General features: G+C 39.6%; 1 protein-coding gene across 1 annotated transcript in view; it reads left to right on the top strand.

Moving 5' to 3' along the window:
• Nucleotides 1–15,180, top strand: part of UNC5D (unc-5 netrin receptor D) — a 259,865-nt gene that overhangs the window by 141,953 nt on the left and 102,732 nt on the right. The window contains exons 3-4 of the mRNA XM_042473959.1: nt 5,630–5,773; nt 10,579–10,682. Coding sequence (XP_042329893.1) covers nt 5,630–5,773; nt 10,579–10,682 — 248 coding nt within the window. The remainder of the gene's footprint in view (nt 1–5,629; nt 5,774–10,578; nt 10,683–15,180) is intronic.

Genomic DNA, 15,180 nt, shown 5'->3' with positions numbered 1-15,180 from the left:
TGGCTCCTGGATCTACCTTGAATTACATCACAAGGGATTGTTCCTAGATGTCAGGTTTTGGTGCTGAGATCCTAAAATGGTAGTAACCTTGTAACTCCAATGCCCATGGTTAAAGCCGGAGTTGCCTTTAAATCAGTGCTAGGTTCCAGTTGTTGTTCAAAGTTGTAATTGTCTCCCACCGCCTTAATCCTGAAGTCTATCCTTCCAGATATAGGAGAGAAAGGTATAATTCCTTTTGTTTTTGACAACTTTGGCCTGTTACAGACCGCCAAAATAAAGCTGCTTAGCCTTCGGGGCTCATTGGAAGTATGCTGTTTAAATGATGCATGGGTCCTAAGAGTCTGGAGGTCATGCCAAAGCCACACTCCATTCCTAAGCACTCGAGTGCAACTTTGGTGCAGCTTCCGGATTCTTCGGATGCATGCATCATTTAAACAGCATACCTCCAAAGAGACCCGAAGCAGCTTTATTTTGGCAGGCTATAACAGGCCAATGTCTCTAACGTAATATTGTCAGCTCTATCTGTCTTCATCCATAGTTGGATGTCTTCAGCTGTTTGTCTTCATTACATTACGGTTTGTTTTCTGGAGATATTAGTTGACATCCTGTTGTAAAATGTCCATGTGTAAATCCACAGTAGACATACAAGATGAATTAATTGCTATGCTGCAGCAAACATATTCTGTTGAAAGCAGTTGAAGCAGAGTTGCACATACAACAGTGTTGTATATTGCAGTTGCACATTGCTGTTTCACTTTCCAGAATGGTACCCAGTCACTGGCATATTTTGTGCAATGCTGCTATTCTGTATGGTAGTTTTATAGCACTGGCATGGTGCATCTCCACATGTGGATATTTATGCTAAGCCAAGGGGATTTTGGATTAGAGCCTTTTATTATTTTCCCAAATATTTAGCCAGGTTTCAGTTAGTGATGCTGGAAGATTTAAATTTGTACATCAGTTGTATTGATATTTGCAAAGTGGCAAACATTTAGGAATCTGAGCTCTTGACAAATATTATTTAGATGTCTTTCAGTGGCCTCATACAAGAGTGCTTCCCTCTTGTTTTGTTTTTAAAAAACAGCTTGGCAGGTTTTTCTATTAGGTCTGTTTTATGTCTGAGTTGATGTGCAGTTTATATTGTGTTATCCTGCTGTTCTTGGCTGCTAAGCAGGGGCAGCCCTGGTTAGTATTTTGCTGGGAGACAGCCAAGGAATGCTAGGCATTGTAGGCTATATTTCAGAACCTACAGCACATCTGAATATTCCTTGCCTAACAAAACTCTATGAATTTTAAGGGGTTGCCTTAAGTCAACATGTGACTTGAGGTTGTGTGTGTGTGTGTGTGTGTGTGTGTACACACACGTTTTTCCTCAATTAATTTTCAAAGTAGCTGGCATCTTGTTCCAACACCAGTTTATGCAAGACTTTTAAATGTCAAGGTTCTCAGCCTGATGAGATGAAAGAAAAGATCTTTGGAAGCAAATGAGCTTTCAAAGAAATGGAAATATATTACAAAATGACAGCCACTTATTTTGCAAAGTAGCTATGTGGTGTTGCAAAGTCTAGTTAGTAGGTTTAATTGGATCACTTAATTCCACTAATATTAATTGTGAAATATTTGGAAAGGACTTATTCTTCAAAATTTCACAGATTAAACAGGGGCAGGGGTATATGTATAATTATTTTCATCTGAGTTATTACTAGACAACTCTTTGTTGTACTTTGCCAAACACTGTGCTCCATCTGTATTGATTCAGAGTATAGCAATTGGGCTTGTTTTTAAAACAAGGAAAGAACTTATTATTTAGGTTAACGAATGCTAGAGATTATAAGGATTTGTAGAATTATAGGGTTACAGAACCATTGTTACCAGGTATACCCTAAGAACATATGGATGAACTTATATATGTTCTGATTACACTTATCAGTGATCATTCCGCTTTGGCAAAATAGTGCATTAAGCACTAAAAAACTCATATTCGCAAAGAACTCTCTAAAAGGGGAATTTTGTTGAACGTACAACATTCAAGATATAAACACTAGTTCCACTGGGGAATAGCAAATACTATGGTAGAGCTTCATAAATGGCAAAAGTACATGCAGAATAGCCAACTCTCAAAGCTGTGAGGGTATGAAATTGAAAACAGCTTGAAGCTGTAGGGGTTGCTGGGAGGGAGAGAGAGAGGAGAGAAAGAAGATCAAATATAAGGATAATATAATATTTTTCTTATTTGTGCGTGCGTGTACACACACACACATATGAGAGAAAAAAGGGGCAGTTTGGGAAGTGACAGTGTCCAGGGAAAGTACTCTCTGAAAGTACTAAAAGATCTTTTATCCTGTTGGATATGTGAGGAGCTAGGAAGCCAGTGTGGTGTAATGGTTTCAGTGCTGGACTATGGCTCTGGAGATCAGGGTTTGAATATCAGCTCAGCCATGGAAACCCAATAGGTGACCTTAGATAAGTCACACTCTCTCAACCTGAGAGGATAGCAATGGCAAACCCTCTTTCAAGAAACTTACCAAGAAAATTCCATTATAGGTTTGCATTAGGGACACCATAAGTTGAAGGCACACAATAGTTCCGTTCCAGATCCTGCACACATAAGTCAATTTACAAAGATGAGTCCTATGATGAATTCTAGCTAGTGTTTCTGTTCCAAATTGGAAGGCTTTCCTTCTTCTGTCCTGTAACAATAACAGGAAGCCTTCCTGGCTGAAAAAATTGCAAGGAAAGGAAGACAGGCTAACCAAGGTCCTCTGACACTAGAGCCAGGACTTTGGATGGGCCAGAATACTCCAAGCTGCTCCTGGAATATTCTGGTCCTGGCGCTCCCAGTTTTGTCCTCCATGCTGTTTAATAGCTACATAAAAGTGAGAGAGGTTTTCTGAAGTTCAGGGCTTTGGTGTCAATAATACTCTGTCCTTCCATTTGAATCTAATGCCAAGCAAGCTGTTTCAGTGCTAAATCAGTGTCAATAGTGGAATGGATGAAGACAAATAAATTGATACCTAATAGAGACAAGGGGGTGGGGGAATGCTCTTGGTCCATCAAAGGGAAGATAAGGATTCAGTCTATGTTGGATAGGTTTACCCTCCCCTGAAATCTGGGGACATAATTCTTCATTATGTTTGGCCTCAAAGGAAGCAATGAGCAATTTTAGCAAGTGGGTTTTTTTTCAGGCTATGAGGCCATTTTCTAGAAGAGTTTATTTCCTGACGTTTCACCAACAACCATGGCTGGCATCTTCAGAGAATGCTGGCATGGAAGAGAATTGGTATATATACTGTTGGTTGAGAGGAAGTGATTTGAATGTTAATATGTGTATTGTTCTGTTGTTGAATGGTAAGGCCTACAGGATGTCCATTTACTCAATGATCCATCATCTGTAAGGAATCCTTCTCGCCCTGGGTGTTTTTTTCTGGGTCTTTATTTTGGTGTTTTTCAGGACTGGTAGCCAAACATGGTTTCCTTTAAGGGTTTCTTCTTTCCTGTTGAAGTTGTCCAGGTGTTTATGGATTTCAATGGCTTCCCTTTGCTTTCTAGCCTGATAGTTGCTTGCATGGTCCAGAATTTCCTTGTTTTCAAACAGCATTTTATGTACAGTATGGTTTATAACCAATCTGGACTATGCTTACCTAATGAAGCTTAACTTTATTAACAAGACCCAAACATCCCTGCATCCAATAACTGTAATAAAAACATATCTTTGCAATTCCCGGATGTCCAGACAGTAGTCAGGGGAACTTAAGCTTCCTTCTCAAGAGGGTGATCTGGTTTCTAGTGTCCTAGGTCCCTTCTCCATGTCCTCATAGTCGGCCTTCTCTAAGACTGGGAGAGGGACCAACAATGACCCCTGGAGTCCCACCACTCTGCCTCATAGTCTAGAGATTCAGCTGACCTTACTGAGCCTGGGGTCTTCCAGGCTTCTCCCTCTTCCTCTCCTCCACTGTGTGAGGCAGGGGCTTCTTTTAGGCCACAGTCATAGCTCATGTCGGTTGTTTCCCTGCACCTGTGTGTAACAGAGCCACTGTCTTCCCCTGGCATTCCGGATGCCCATACCTCTTACTCTTCCTGTCCATGACCGCAGCTCTGCCCTCCTCTTCTGCCTTCCTCCTTTTTATCCCCTTTTCCTTGATCAAGTCACTCTCTCTCCAAAAGCCAGCCTAGGTTCTCCTGTCTTTACTCCCAACCTTCTTGGCTTCCCACACAAGTCTGTAAATGCACATTTGATGCTCCAAATAGGGGGGTGGGGAGGGAACAGTAGCATTGTCTTTTCTGGTCCTTGCTCCCAAAAGGAGTCTCCCCACTTGTATGATGGACGACCTAACTCCATGATTTAGTGTCTTAAACAGATTGTTTAATGGTTTTAATTTTTGTATGTATCAAATAGGATTTTGCTGCACGTTGCTTTAATTGGTTGTAGGTCACCTTGGATCCTGTGCTGGGGAAAAATGGACTACACATTAAATAAAATAAAGGTTGGATACAAATTAAATCAATCAATAAATAGGCATATGCTCATTGCTCCAGTTGTTGTTATGTGCCTTCAAGCCATTTCAGTGCATTTGGACCTTGAACAAAGTGCATTTTGAAGTATAGCACTTTTGGCTGCAGGTTTCTGGGAAGCAAATTTCAAAATGCATTTTCATCAGCAGAAATAAGATGATTTCTATTATGGCAAATTTGAGCCTGAGAATTATGAAGCAACTACATTCATACCTTAATTTACATTTGATGCATATTTAATCTCTTGAGTAAACATTTTTACTGTAAAGCTTCTCTTTATGATTTTTTTAATTTCATTTTTTCCTGATTCTCTCCCTTCTCAACAAACACACACACGTTTAGTCTGTTCTTTTATGTTATCAGTTGTTTTATGTAATTGCTTCTTGCTTTTACCTGTTGTAAATTAAAGCAACATCTTGATGGAAAGACAGTGAATCCCAATGGTGTATCCAATTAATGGCTGTATCCAACCAATCTTTCTTTCAAAGTGGATTTTTAATAGTGATTCTGGTCTCTTAGTGCCATTTGGCATTAGACTGTGGGTGCATTGTATTCATTTCTTCACTGTCTACTGCTCCGTTGCTTTTGCTTGACTGTGTTTGGCTATTATTCTCTGGCCATGGTTCAGTACTGCCAATGGCTGAAACAAATAAGCAGCCCAGTCTGCACATTGGCTTGAAAATAAGACCCACTGACCCACACATTTTAAAAGAGCTGAGTAAGAAAATATGCTTAAATTTGCAGCCACAGTTTATTAGCAGACTGCTTTCTTACCACAGTTGTGTGTGTGTGTGTGTTTGTGTGTGTGTTGCATGTTTTTCAAACCAAACAAATAACATTTTTGAAGAGTAGACATGCCAACAGGTGATTCTGAATGCAGATATCACAGGAGCCTGAAACCCATCTTGGCAGACAAATTCTTTCAGCTCATGCGTCCTGACCTACTTGGCTGTTAGAATTTAATTAGCAGCCATACATTATTGTCAAAGTAATTAAAGCTTTGCCTTGATTAAAAATGGAATTGTTTAATTAAAAAGCAAAGGTTTGGCTAACCTTAGGATTATGCTTGAGTAAGGCATTTTATATCAGCTAATTTTCCTGTATCTTTCCCATTCAGGCTTGAAGGTTCGGGAGGCATACATCAATGTGACAAGACAGCAAGTGGAGGATTTTCATGGGCCAGAGGACTATTGGTGCCAGTGTGTTGCATGGAGCCACCTGGGAACATCAAAAAGCAGGAAGGCTTCAGTCCGCATAGCCTGTAAGTGGTTTCCGGCTGACACAAAATGTGGCATGAGTGAGAATTCATTCAGGACATTTTTTGCACCTGTACTGGATGAATAAAGCAGTTTGATACCACTTTAACAATGTATTTTTAATTGTTTAATCTGGGGGGAAAGTGAGATAGAAATAAATATGATCATAATAATTTAATTTTCATGGCTTCCTAAAATTTATAGTTTGCAGAATGTCTAGTACAGTGGTTTTTAACCTTTTCTTTACCAGGGGACCATTTAATTATATTTTGTTGTCATGATCCTCTCTAGATGTAATTTAAGATTTAAAATTCTAATGATAGTAGTAGTAGTAGTAGTAGTAGTAGTAAGCCCAAATGTTGAACCATTAACAATTTCACTATCCATTAAACCTTCCTACAGATGAACTGGAGTGGGTGGGAAAACTTTTTTCCTGCTGCTCCCTGCCAGTTTGTTCCTGGAGCAGATTTTATGGCAATGTGCAGTCCCATCCAGCCTTTGCCTTGGCTCCTGTCACTTGGCTTTTTGGCTCTGGGGATGAGGAGGCTGAGCAGTGGAGAGGCCATATGACAGGAGCCAAGGCCATGGCTGGCTGGTCCTCTGTGTTGGTGTTCAATCTACTATGAGGCTGGAACAGATTGAACTCTGTTTCTTAGAGGCAGGGAATCAGGAACCACTGTCCAAGGAAGGACCTGTGCACATGGAAGTCAATACTGCTTCTCCCCAGAAGTGGGGAAAGCTCTGTCCAAAAAGGGACTTGTGGCCATGGATATCAACAGCTCTGCTCTCTGTGCAGCTCCTTCCAGCTCTAAGATTCTGTAAAAGGGGGTTCAAGCATTTCTGATAAGAGATTCAACTAGTCCTAGAGTGAGAGACAAGTGGAAAGGCCAGCTGCTTTGCTGTCAACTCTACTGCTCAGCCCATCTCCTCTTTGCAGCAGGATGGCCACATGACAGGCAACGTGCAGCCAGCTTGGCAGCCAGTTTTTGTCCTGGTTCTTGTTATGTGGCCACTCTGCTACAAGGAGGAGGTGGGCTAAACAGCCTTCAAGCCCACAAGCCTTCATGGACCACTTATGAGGACATCATGAACCCCTGGGCATCCACAGACCACACATAAAGGAACACTGTTCTAGTACATACCCTTGAACTATATTTTTAAAGCTCTCTGGCAGAGAATTCTAAGTATGCTGCCATACTTTAATCTCTCTTTAATTCCAAAATTAGCACCAGTGTGATAAACTCTTTAGAGGGCATTTGAAGTAAAAATATATTTTTTATTTTAAATTTATTTATTCGGGGGGAGGGGGCACTTGCGGCCACTAAAACAGTCCTGTGAGCCACATGCACCCTACAGGATGCCAATCCCACTCTACAAATGACATACCCCAGCATTCCACAGGCAGATAAAGTGGTATCAGACTGTGGGTAGAGACACCCAATCTCTACTAGTGCAAATATATATACATGCTACCTGAGGACGCATGCACCCTACAGGGTGCCAACCCCGCTCTACAAACATGTTAAAGTCAGAAACCATTAACTAAATATTGCTTATGATTCCATACCTCATATAGATGGATGCTCTATGATTTGTAAGCTATCGATGCTTTCAGGCAGAGCTAAATGGGAACAGTTGGAATCATGGACTATCACATGCCTCATAAATGAACACTTGGATTATTTTGTTATATTCAAAGCAAGGAAATGACTTTCTCAGAACAAAATGTTTTTTTAATCCATTCTCTTCTTGCTCAGGCACATTTTTCATCCACTGTCTTGTAAAAAAAAGAACAAGCATCCTTCAGGATGTGCCCAGAGATGTTCACATCTCCCTATATATACCACTTTTTGTTTATTCTGTTTATTTGTGTGTTTCAGATAATGTTTTTTCCACCACATTTTACCCTTAATGATGCCTACTCAACAGAGCCCCTTTCAGTTGAACAGTGAGCTAAACTAATAATGCAACACACCAAACACATGATTTTTATAAATGGCTGTGATTTTCCTTGGCTGGTTTACTTGGAATGCATAAATTATTTTTATTTCACTGCATTAACTGCCATTACATTGAGGGAGCAGATAATTCCCCAGTTTTGCGGTGCTACAACAGGCTATTATTCAGAACTGGATTTTTATTGACTTGTGCTCTGTTCTGTGAGTTTTCTTTTCTGACATGGAAGTGTGAAAAAGGAGCCAAAAATCCATTGAAGCAGGTGATTCGATCTGGCTCTCTTATGTTCTCAGCCTGCATTGGCACTTGCTACAGGAACACTCACAAGAACATCCACTTGTTCTTTCCATGCCTATTAAGGTTTTACATCATATCTACAAGGCCTTGAGCCCTTTCATAGCCATGACATATATAAAAATAACTACTCTGTTTATTTCCACTGACAAGGCCGAAACAACCTTGTCCACATTTTCAAAGACACTTCGGCTTATTGCCATGTGTCTTTAAAAATAAGTCCTATATGTATATGAAAGGAGAAACAGGGTTGGCGTATGGGGCAAGAAAGACCTCTGCTATTGTTTTAAAAGAGCATGCTTCTTCTTCTTCTTCTTCTTGGTGCTTTATCTCCTTCCTTGTAGGACCTTGGTTTGGCAACATTTGGTCTGTAATCCAACAAACTCAGCATATTCCCTTTGAGCTAGCATAATCTGAAAGGGCAATCGCTGTTTGTAGCTTTGCCCAAAAGAAAGGCAGGAACATTTGTAGTGATTAAAGCATTGTCTCTGAATTAATGTATGCCAAGATAGGATTTGCATGTGATGGGAACAAAGGGTTTCCCAGAATATTTGCCTCTTTGGGAACAGTATGAATGCTAAAACAGTTAGGAATCAGCGTTGTTTTAGCAGAGTGGCTTTAACCATGCTTTAATCTCACATTGATTTCCTGAATGGAAGCTACCTCAATGTAAACAAGGCAACTAGTTTCCAAGTTACAAACTTAGAAAAAAGTTTACTAATGGCTTTTATACTTACATACGCATGGAGAGCCTACATCCTAGCTAGCTAATGGAAATGTTGTTGTTTTGTTGTTGTGTGCCTCCAAGTCATTTTTTTACTTGAGGCTACTTTTCATTACCTCTCCATCCCCCCATCAGAAAGCAAAATCAGGCGAGAGAGTGTGTGAAACAAACATATGTACATGAGTGGGAAGATAAGAGAGGCAAATTTTCTCTGTGCATCAGGAAGAGAGTTGCATTTTGACAGCTTCAGCCTCTCAGCAGAAGCAAAAGTGTTTTTAAAGTTTCTAGACTTGGCATATGTGCCTCATAGTCTTAAACATTATTATTTTGCATTGTCCCATGTTAATTCAATAGACTAACTATCTAGTAAGTAGCTACAACTGCATCCTTAGAATGTAAGGAAATCCTGTGTTTAACTCCATCAACCTTAATGGAACTGACTTCAGAGTTAGCAGCACAATTCTATGGCTGCTTAATGATATATGGAGCCACCAACCCATGGAACGGAGAAGAAAGGGAACCTTCAGCCCAAAGAAATTACCCATTTGGTCTGTAGTAGGTCATGGTGTACCACACATTCCACTATCAGGAGATTCACATGGCATCAGTTAGGAGAACCAGAGGTAACACATGGGACCATCTGGCCCATGCAGGGATAATCCAGCACACAATCTGTTAGAAAAATAGTCCCCGTCTTGGGGACATATTCCAAAGACATGTGTCAATGTTATATGGGAGTGATCAAGTGTATGCCATGCTATCCTTTCCATTTATGGAAAACCTTGTTGATGCAATGGTTTTGCACTGGCACCTGTAAAAAAAATGAACAAAAATGTGTAGATTTTGTTTTGCGTATAACAGGCAGAATTACCATACTATGACTTCTCTGGAGGTTAGCATGCTCCAACAAGAACAATCTGTGCTTGCACATGACCTTGACTAATTTCAGAAAACTGGATGAATGTCAGAAACTGAGCATGTTAATGGTGCTCTGTCAGCAGAGCAAGGTAAGCCCAGAACTGTTAAATATCAGGGGAGATTTGAAACCAAACAAAACACAAAACCTCTTGCTATGGCCAGGTTAGTTATCCATATTACAAAAACTAATTAAGGTATTTGGTAAAATGTTCTTTGGACTCATTGTAACTCAAGACTGGTTAAGTCATTTCAAACTGTACTCGTTCCACATGCAATATCATTCAGACTGAGCCATAAGAATTTGGATGTGTTCATAGACCTGTCAATGTCCATAGACTTATGATTGCCTTTGTTCAAAATGTGCTTTCTTTCTTTTAATGCCTCTATGTGGGTAGACTATCGGACCCATTTTCAAGTCCATAGTCAAACATAATTGTGATCACTGGGTGACCTTGTTCCTGTCATTTGCTGTCAGGTTGATCTACCTCTCTTTCCTTCCTTCCTTTTCAATAGGGATAAAGCAGTGGGGAAAACATATACATTTCTTTTAACTAAAATGTACATAGGGATGCAAGAGAGATGTGATATTATTTATTATGTTTGTGTTCCTTCAAGTTGTGTCTGACTTATGGTGACCCAGCATAGTAATATTTTTTCCCAGTTCTACTTGTGTATGTGTGTATATATAAATACACACATCATTTGCGTTGTTCACTTTTTACGTTTATTGAAATAGATGCTTATGTAGCTAGGAAGTAGCTATAAAAGCTCATTCCACAACAAATATTCTAGTCTTGAGATGCTACAGGTTGCTTTGCAAATATTATTATTTTGTTTTGTTTTGTTTGCAAGAGACCCATCTGTCTACTGCTTTCAGGTTTTTTGGTGTTGTTAACCCTGACATGCTCTTCTTTGCAGATTTACGCAAGAATTTTGAGCAAGACCCCCAAGGAAAGGAAGTTCCTATTGAAGGAATGATAGTACTACATTGTCGACCACCAGAGGGAGTGCCTACAGCAGAGGTGAGAGCTGAGGCCTTCAGCATTTCATGACAAACAATGTTTGTTTTGTGGTCTTGTGATGCGCTGGACTCAGAATATGAAATCAAGGTGGGCCAGAGAGGCCTTTTGCTTTATAAACACACCTCTGCTTTTTTTGTTTACCTGTGAAATAAGACATTAGCACAACCAGTGCAAGAAAGACTCCAAAAGTATTTGAGCACCCAATATAAAACTCTCTTTGTATGTGCGCCCATGTGCATGTGGTGTGTGTTATCGATGCTCTTGACATGTTTCTCAGGTCTTACAGTAAGTACTTTAACAAAATGCAAAAATTGATCCGGTTGTAAAAAATAGAGCAACAGAAGTACCCTCATCTGACAATACCTTGCTTGCAGCAGGAGAAGAGAAATAAGCCACATTCGAGTGTGTCTCTTTCAGTACTTGATCAGGCTGAAATTATGCCCAATTTCATAGCATTGTGTAGCATGCATTTGAATGATGAGCAGTTCAAGGGCAATGCTACATAAGCTTGACATTTTATTGTTCTTGAAAAAGCAGCAGTTGAAAGACTTAGGACTACTTCTATTGTTGTTGTTTTTATTGTTGTTGTTGTTATTTAGCCAGCTTTCCCTGTGGATCAAGATGGGGAACAACAACAAATAACAAAACGCACAACGTCAGTTGAAACAGTATATAAAACTTATACGTATTAAAATAGATAGATAAATAAATCAATAAATATAAATTTATTTATATAGCACTATCACATGTTGCTTTACAAGAAAAAGAACAAGAAAAAACAGTTCTCTGCCCTTAGGCTTACACTCTAGTCTAAAGACACAACACACAAGGGAAGGAGATGGCAGCTGGGAAGGGGATTGAGTCCAGCTGATGCTGCCTCTTCTTCTTTACCTTCAATTCCAGAGCAGTGGCAGTAAGGATGGAGGGAGGGTCTTTCATCTTTTTGCAAAAGTAAATTTAGCAATTTTCTTCCCATTATAAGAAAGTCTTTGAAATATACACTGTTTTAAAGCTGATTTAAAATTTGGAGATATTCTGTGTGGAATATTCCCATGTGGCAGTTTTGCAGAGGGAACATTTTTTTGTACAGAAAACAGCATTGTCTGTACAGAAATGATATTTCTATGGAGAAATACTTTCTGTACCGAAAATGTTGTTTCCTATAGGGAAAATGGTGTTTTCTGTACAAAACAACCAAGTACGAATTTTGTGCTGATTTTTATCGGACTTCTTTTCATCAGAAGTTCTTGATATTCAAAGCCATGATTTTCAATCATATATATATATATATATTCATTTTAACCCCTTTCTTAAGTAATGACCCTTTTTAATAGTTTGGAGGGAATCATATGCAATCCTGATTTTATTCATATGAAAATCTATTACACTATCATCAATTAATTTTTGGTTAAGATTAAGTCATTAAGTATATTAAAGCACTTGAGAAGCCAGTAGCAATAGTGGTAGCATTTTATTTGTGATGGTGATGGTGGAACTAGTGAGGGGAGATAATTTAAATGTTTGGTTTCCCATTTGAATCCTTCAGGGGTCCATGTCAGGTTCAGCTATTTATCCAGATGAGAAAGGAAAATGTAATGAACTGATGAAAGTTAAAACATACAAAATGATACTTCTGGTCTTCTGGGGGATGAAAATACTGTGGAAACTGACTTAATAGATTGTTGCCAGCGCTGCAGCATAATAAAAAATAAATCTGCATTGTTGTAGTCTCCATTTGATCATCTTTGCTTACCAGGTTTCTATGGACATTTCTTTCAAGCTTTTCTTCAGCACTCTTATTTCAGGATTATGACAGATCCTGAGCATGGCCAGATTATGTGTAATGAAATGAAATGTAATTACTTACACTGTAATTGGTTGCTCTGTGAAAATTTCTTTTCTGTCTTCTCTAAAAAGCCAACTACTCACCTTCACCTGATTCAGGCTTGCATCCTTCTGAGGTCACTAAGATGAGTATCCAGTGGCCTTTCAGTGATCTACTCTATGATGACGACATCAAGGACTTTCTCCATATGAAGCATGGGCTCTTTAAACATCATTGCCACTACTTAGTGTAGTGACTACTGTTACTGGTGCAAAATGTCATTAAAAATCATCTACTTGTGAGATTATCACATGATGAAAGAAAGTAGAATCATAGAGTTGGAAGAGACCACAAGGGCCATCCAGTTCAGCTGGATGTAGTGCCTTTCTACATGCCTTACCACATATTATAGTTCTTCAGTTCTCTTCCCATAGGAAATGGTTATAAAAGTTAGTCTTTTTTCCCCCTCCTATCCGGGAAAAAAAATCCATTGAACAAAATTCTCTTGTGAGAAGAGAATTTAAGAACTACAGCATCATGCAGTAAGGCACGTAGAAGGGTGCCACTATCCAACTGAACTTCCACTGTCTATCATTATGCAATAAGCTCATTGATAAATAATAAATGAATCCTTTCAGTGGAAATGAAAGGGAAACCATCTTTCCAACTGTCGGTCTGTAAACAGAGCTGGGAGAACAAGGGTGAATTCCTCATGGCATGTTCTAACTAGCTGCTGAAGTTCTGGGACAACAATTCCATCAGTACTTTGATCTATTTGCTATTGAAAAATCTTCAGCTGCAACTACGCTGCTGCTATTTAGATGCACTGACAGAGCGAGAAACTGGTACAACCCAGAGGTTGTCTGTTTCTTATCTCACTCAAAATTACTATGGTATCTATTAATTGGGTGGACAGAAGATGCCGGAGAGACAAAAATCAACTGCAAAGAACAAACAGCACATTCTGTTCGTTAGTAAGAAGGCCTGCTGAGCATGCCATAGGAAACTGATTTACAGAATAAGTTACTGAGGGAGGGATCACAAAATCAAAAGGAATAAGCTGCGGTTAGCTAGAAACATGAAAAGACTGACTAGAAATGTGGAGAAGAAGGGGAAATGATTTCTAAGGTGTGGAGCCTGTCTTAAATGCGTTGAGTAGATTTAAAGTGTCTCCTATGCCTCCCCTTCCTGTTCTTTGTTTTGGGAATAGCAGGTGTGGAGGATTAGGAGTGTGACCATAATGTGTGGAGAAGTGGGACGTTAACAGTTCCTTCCCATAGTTTGTTGTGGTTTTTTCGGGATATGTGGCCATGTTCTTGAAGAGTTTATTCCTGACGTTTCGCCTGGATCTGTGGCTGGCATTTTCAGAGAATGCCCTTCCCACTCTGTAGTCCAAGTGGATAATCTCACCATCGCACCCCAAACTAATGTTCTTGGCGGAAGGGGGGCAGTTGTTGATTTCAATGTCAGCTTCTGTCTTGTAGGAAACCGCCACTCTACTACCCTTCGCCATGTACTACAGTCTTGATCTTGATTAGGCATTGGTGTAAATATCATTTCCAATACTTTTTCATCAAAGTTTATCAAAATTCAAATGGATAGAAGGAGGGACTGGCAGATTTGCATATCTCCTCATCTTGATTAGATCTACTTAACACTGCTGCCCAACAAACTAGATTACACAAACACCTACATACACACAGACACACAGACACCATGTTAAATGAATATAGTTAATGCTATGTACATAGTACAGTGGGCTGTTGGTGTTCACTGGGATTTGGTTACAAGACTCCCCATAGATAGCAAAATCTGTGGATGGTCAAGACCCATTAAATATGGTGGCCTAGTAAAATGGTGTCCATGGATGAAGACTGCGTGGATACAAAAGGCCATCTGTAATGTGTTTGGCTCTAAAACTGGAAAAATCAAATATTTTCCAGATTATAAAATGATGTGAACTCACAACTGTTGTTCATCCCATCCCATTTCATTAAAAATTATGCATGTTCAGCTTCGGACAGTGGAAGAGGAGGGTAGAATTCTTTCCCAGGTAAATGCTTTTCTGAGACAGATGCTATATCTAAGAAATAGAAGAGGAAGATACTTCCTCCTCTCTTTTACCCTACCTCCATCATTCTTTGTCCAACCACTCCTTGTTTTTGTGTGTTTTGGGGTATAATAATAATAGTTTTATTTGTATCTTCCCGCCTCTCCCAATGGATCGAGGTGGGATCACAACAGAGTTAAAAAAAACTTGTAATATTACAACATTAATTACAATTAAAACCACAGCTAAAAACATCGATCATCAATCATCAATAAATCACGGGGTTAATCACGGGGTCAGGTGCTCTCAGTCCGTACCAATGGTCTTCATAAAAGGTCAGGAGGATATGTGTGGCGGAAGAGCTCTGTCTTTACCGCCATCTTGAAAATGTTTTTTTAAATTGGGTTTACAATGGGCCCACACAGACAGGCAAAAATAAAGCTGCTTGAGATCACTTTGGAGGTAAGCTGTTTAAATGATGCATGCGTCCTAACAGGCTGGAAGCCATGCCAAAGCCATGCTCTAGTCCTAAGGACTGGAGCATAGCTTTGGCACAGCTTCTGGCTTCTTAAGATGCGTGTGTCATTTAAACAGCATATCACCAAAGTGACCCGAAGCAGCTT

Source organism: Sceloporus undulatus, chromosome 6 (genome assembly GCF_019175285.1).
Source record: "Sceloporus undulatus isolate JIND9_A2432 ecotype Alabama chromosome 6, SceUnd_v1.1, whole genome shotgun sequence".
NCBI lineage: Eukaryota > Metazoa > Chordata > Lepidosauria > Squamata > Phrynosomatidae > Sceloporus > Sceloporus undulatus.
This window is presented reverse-complemented; position numbering and strand designations above follow the sequence as displayed.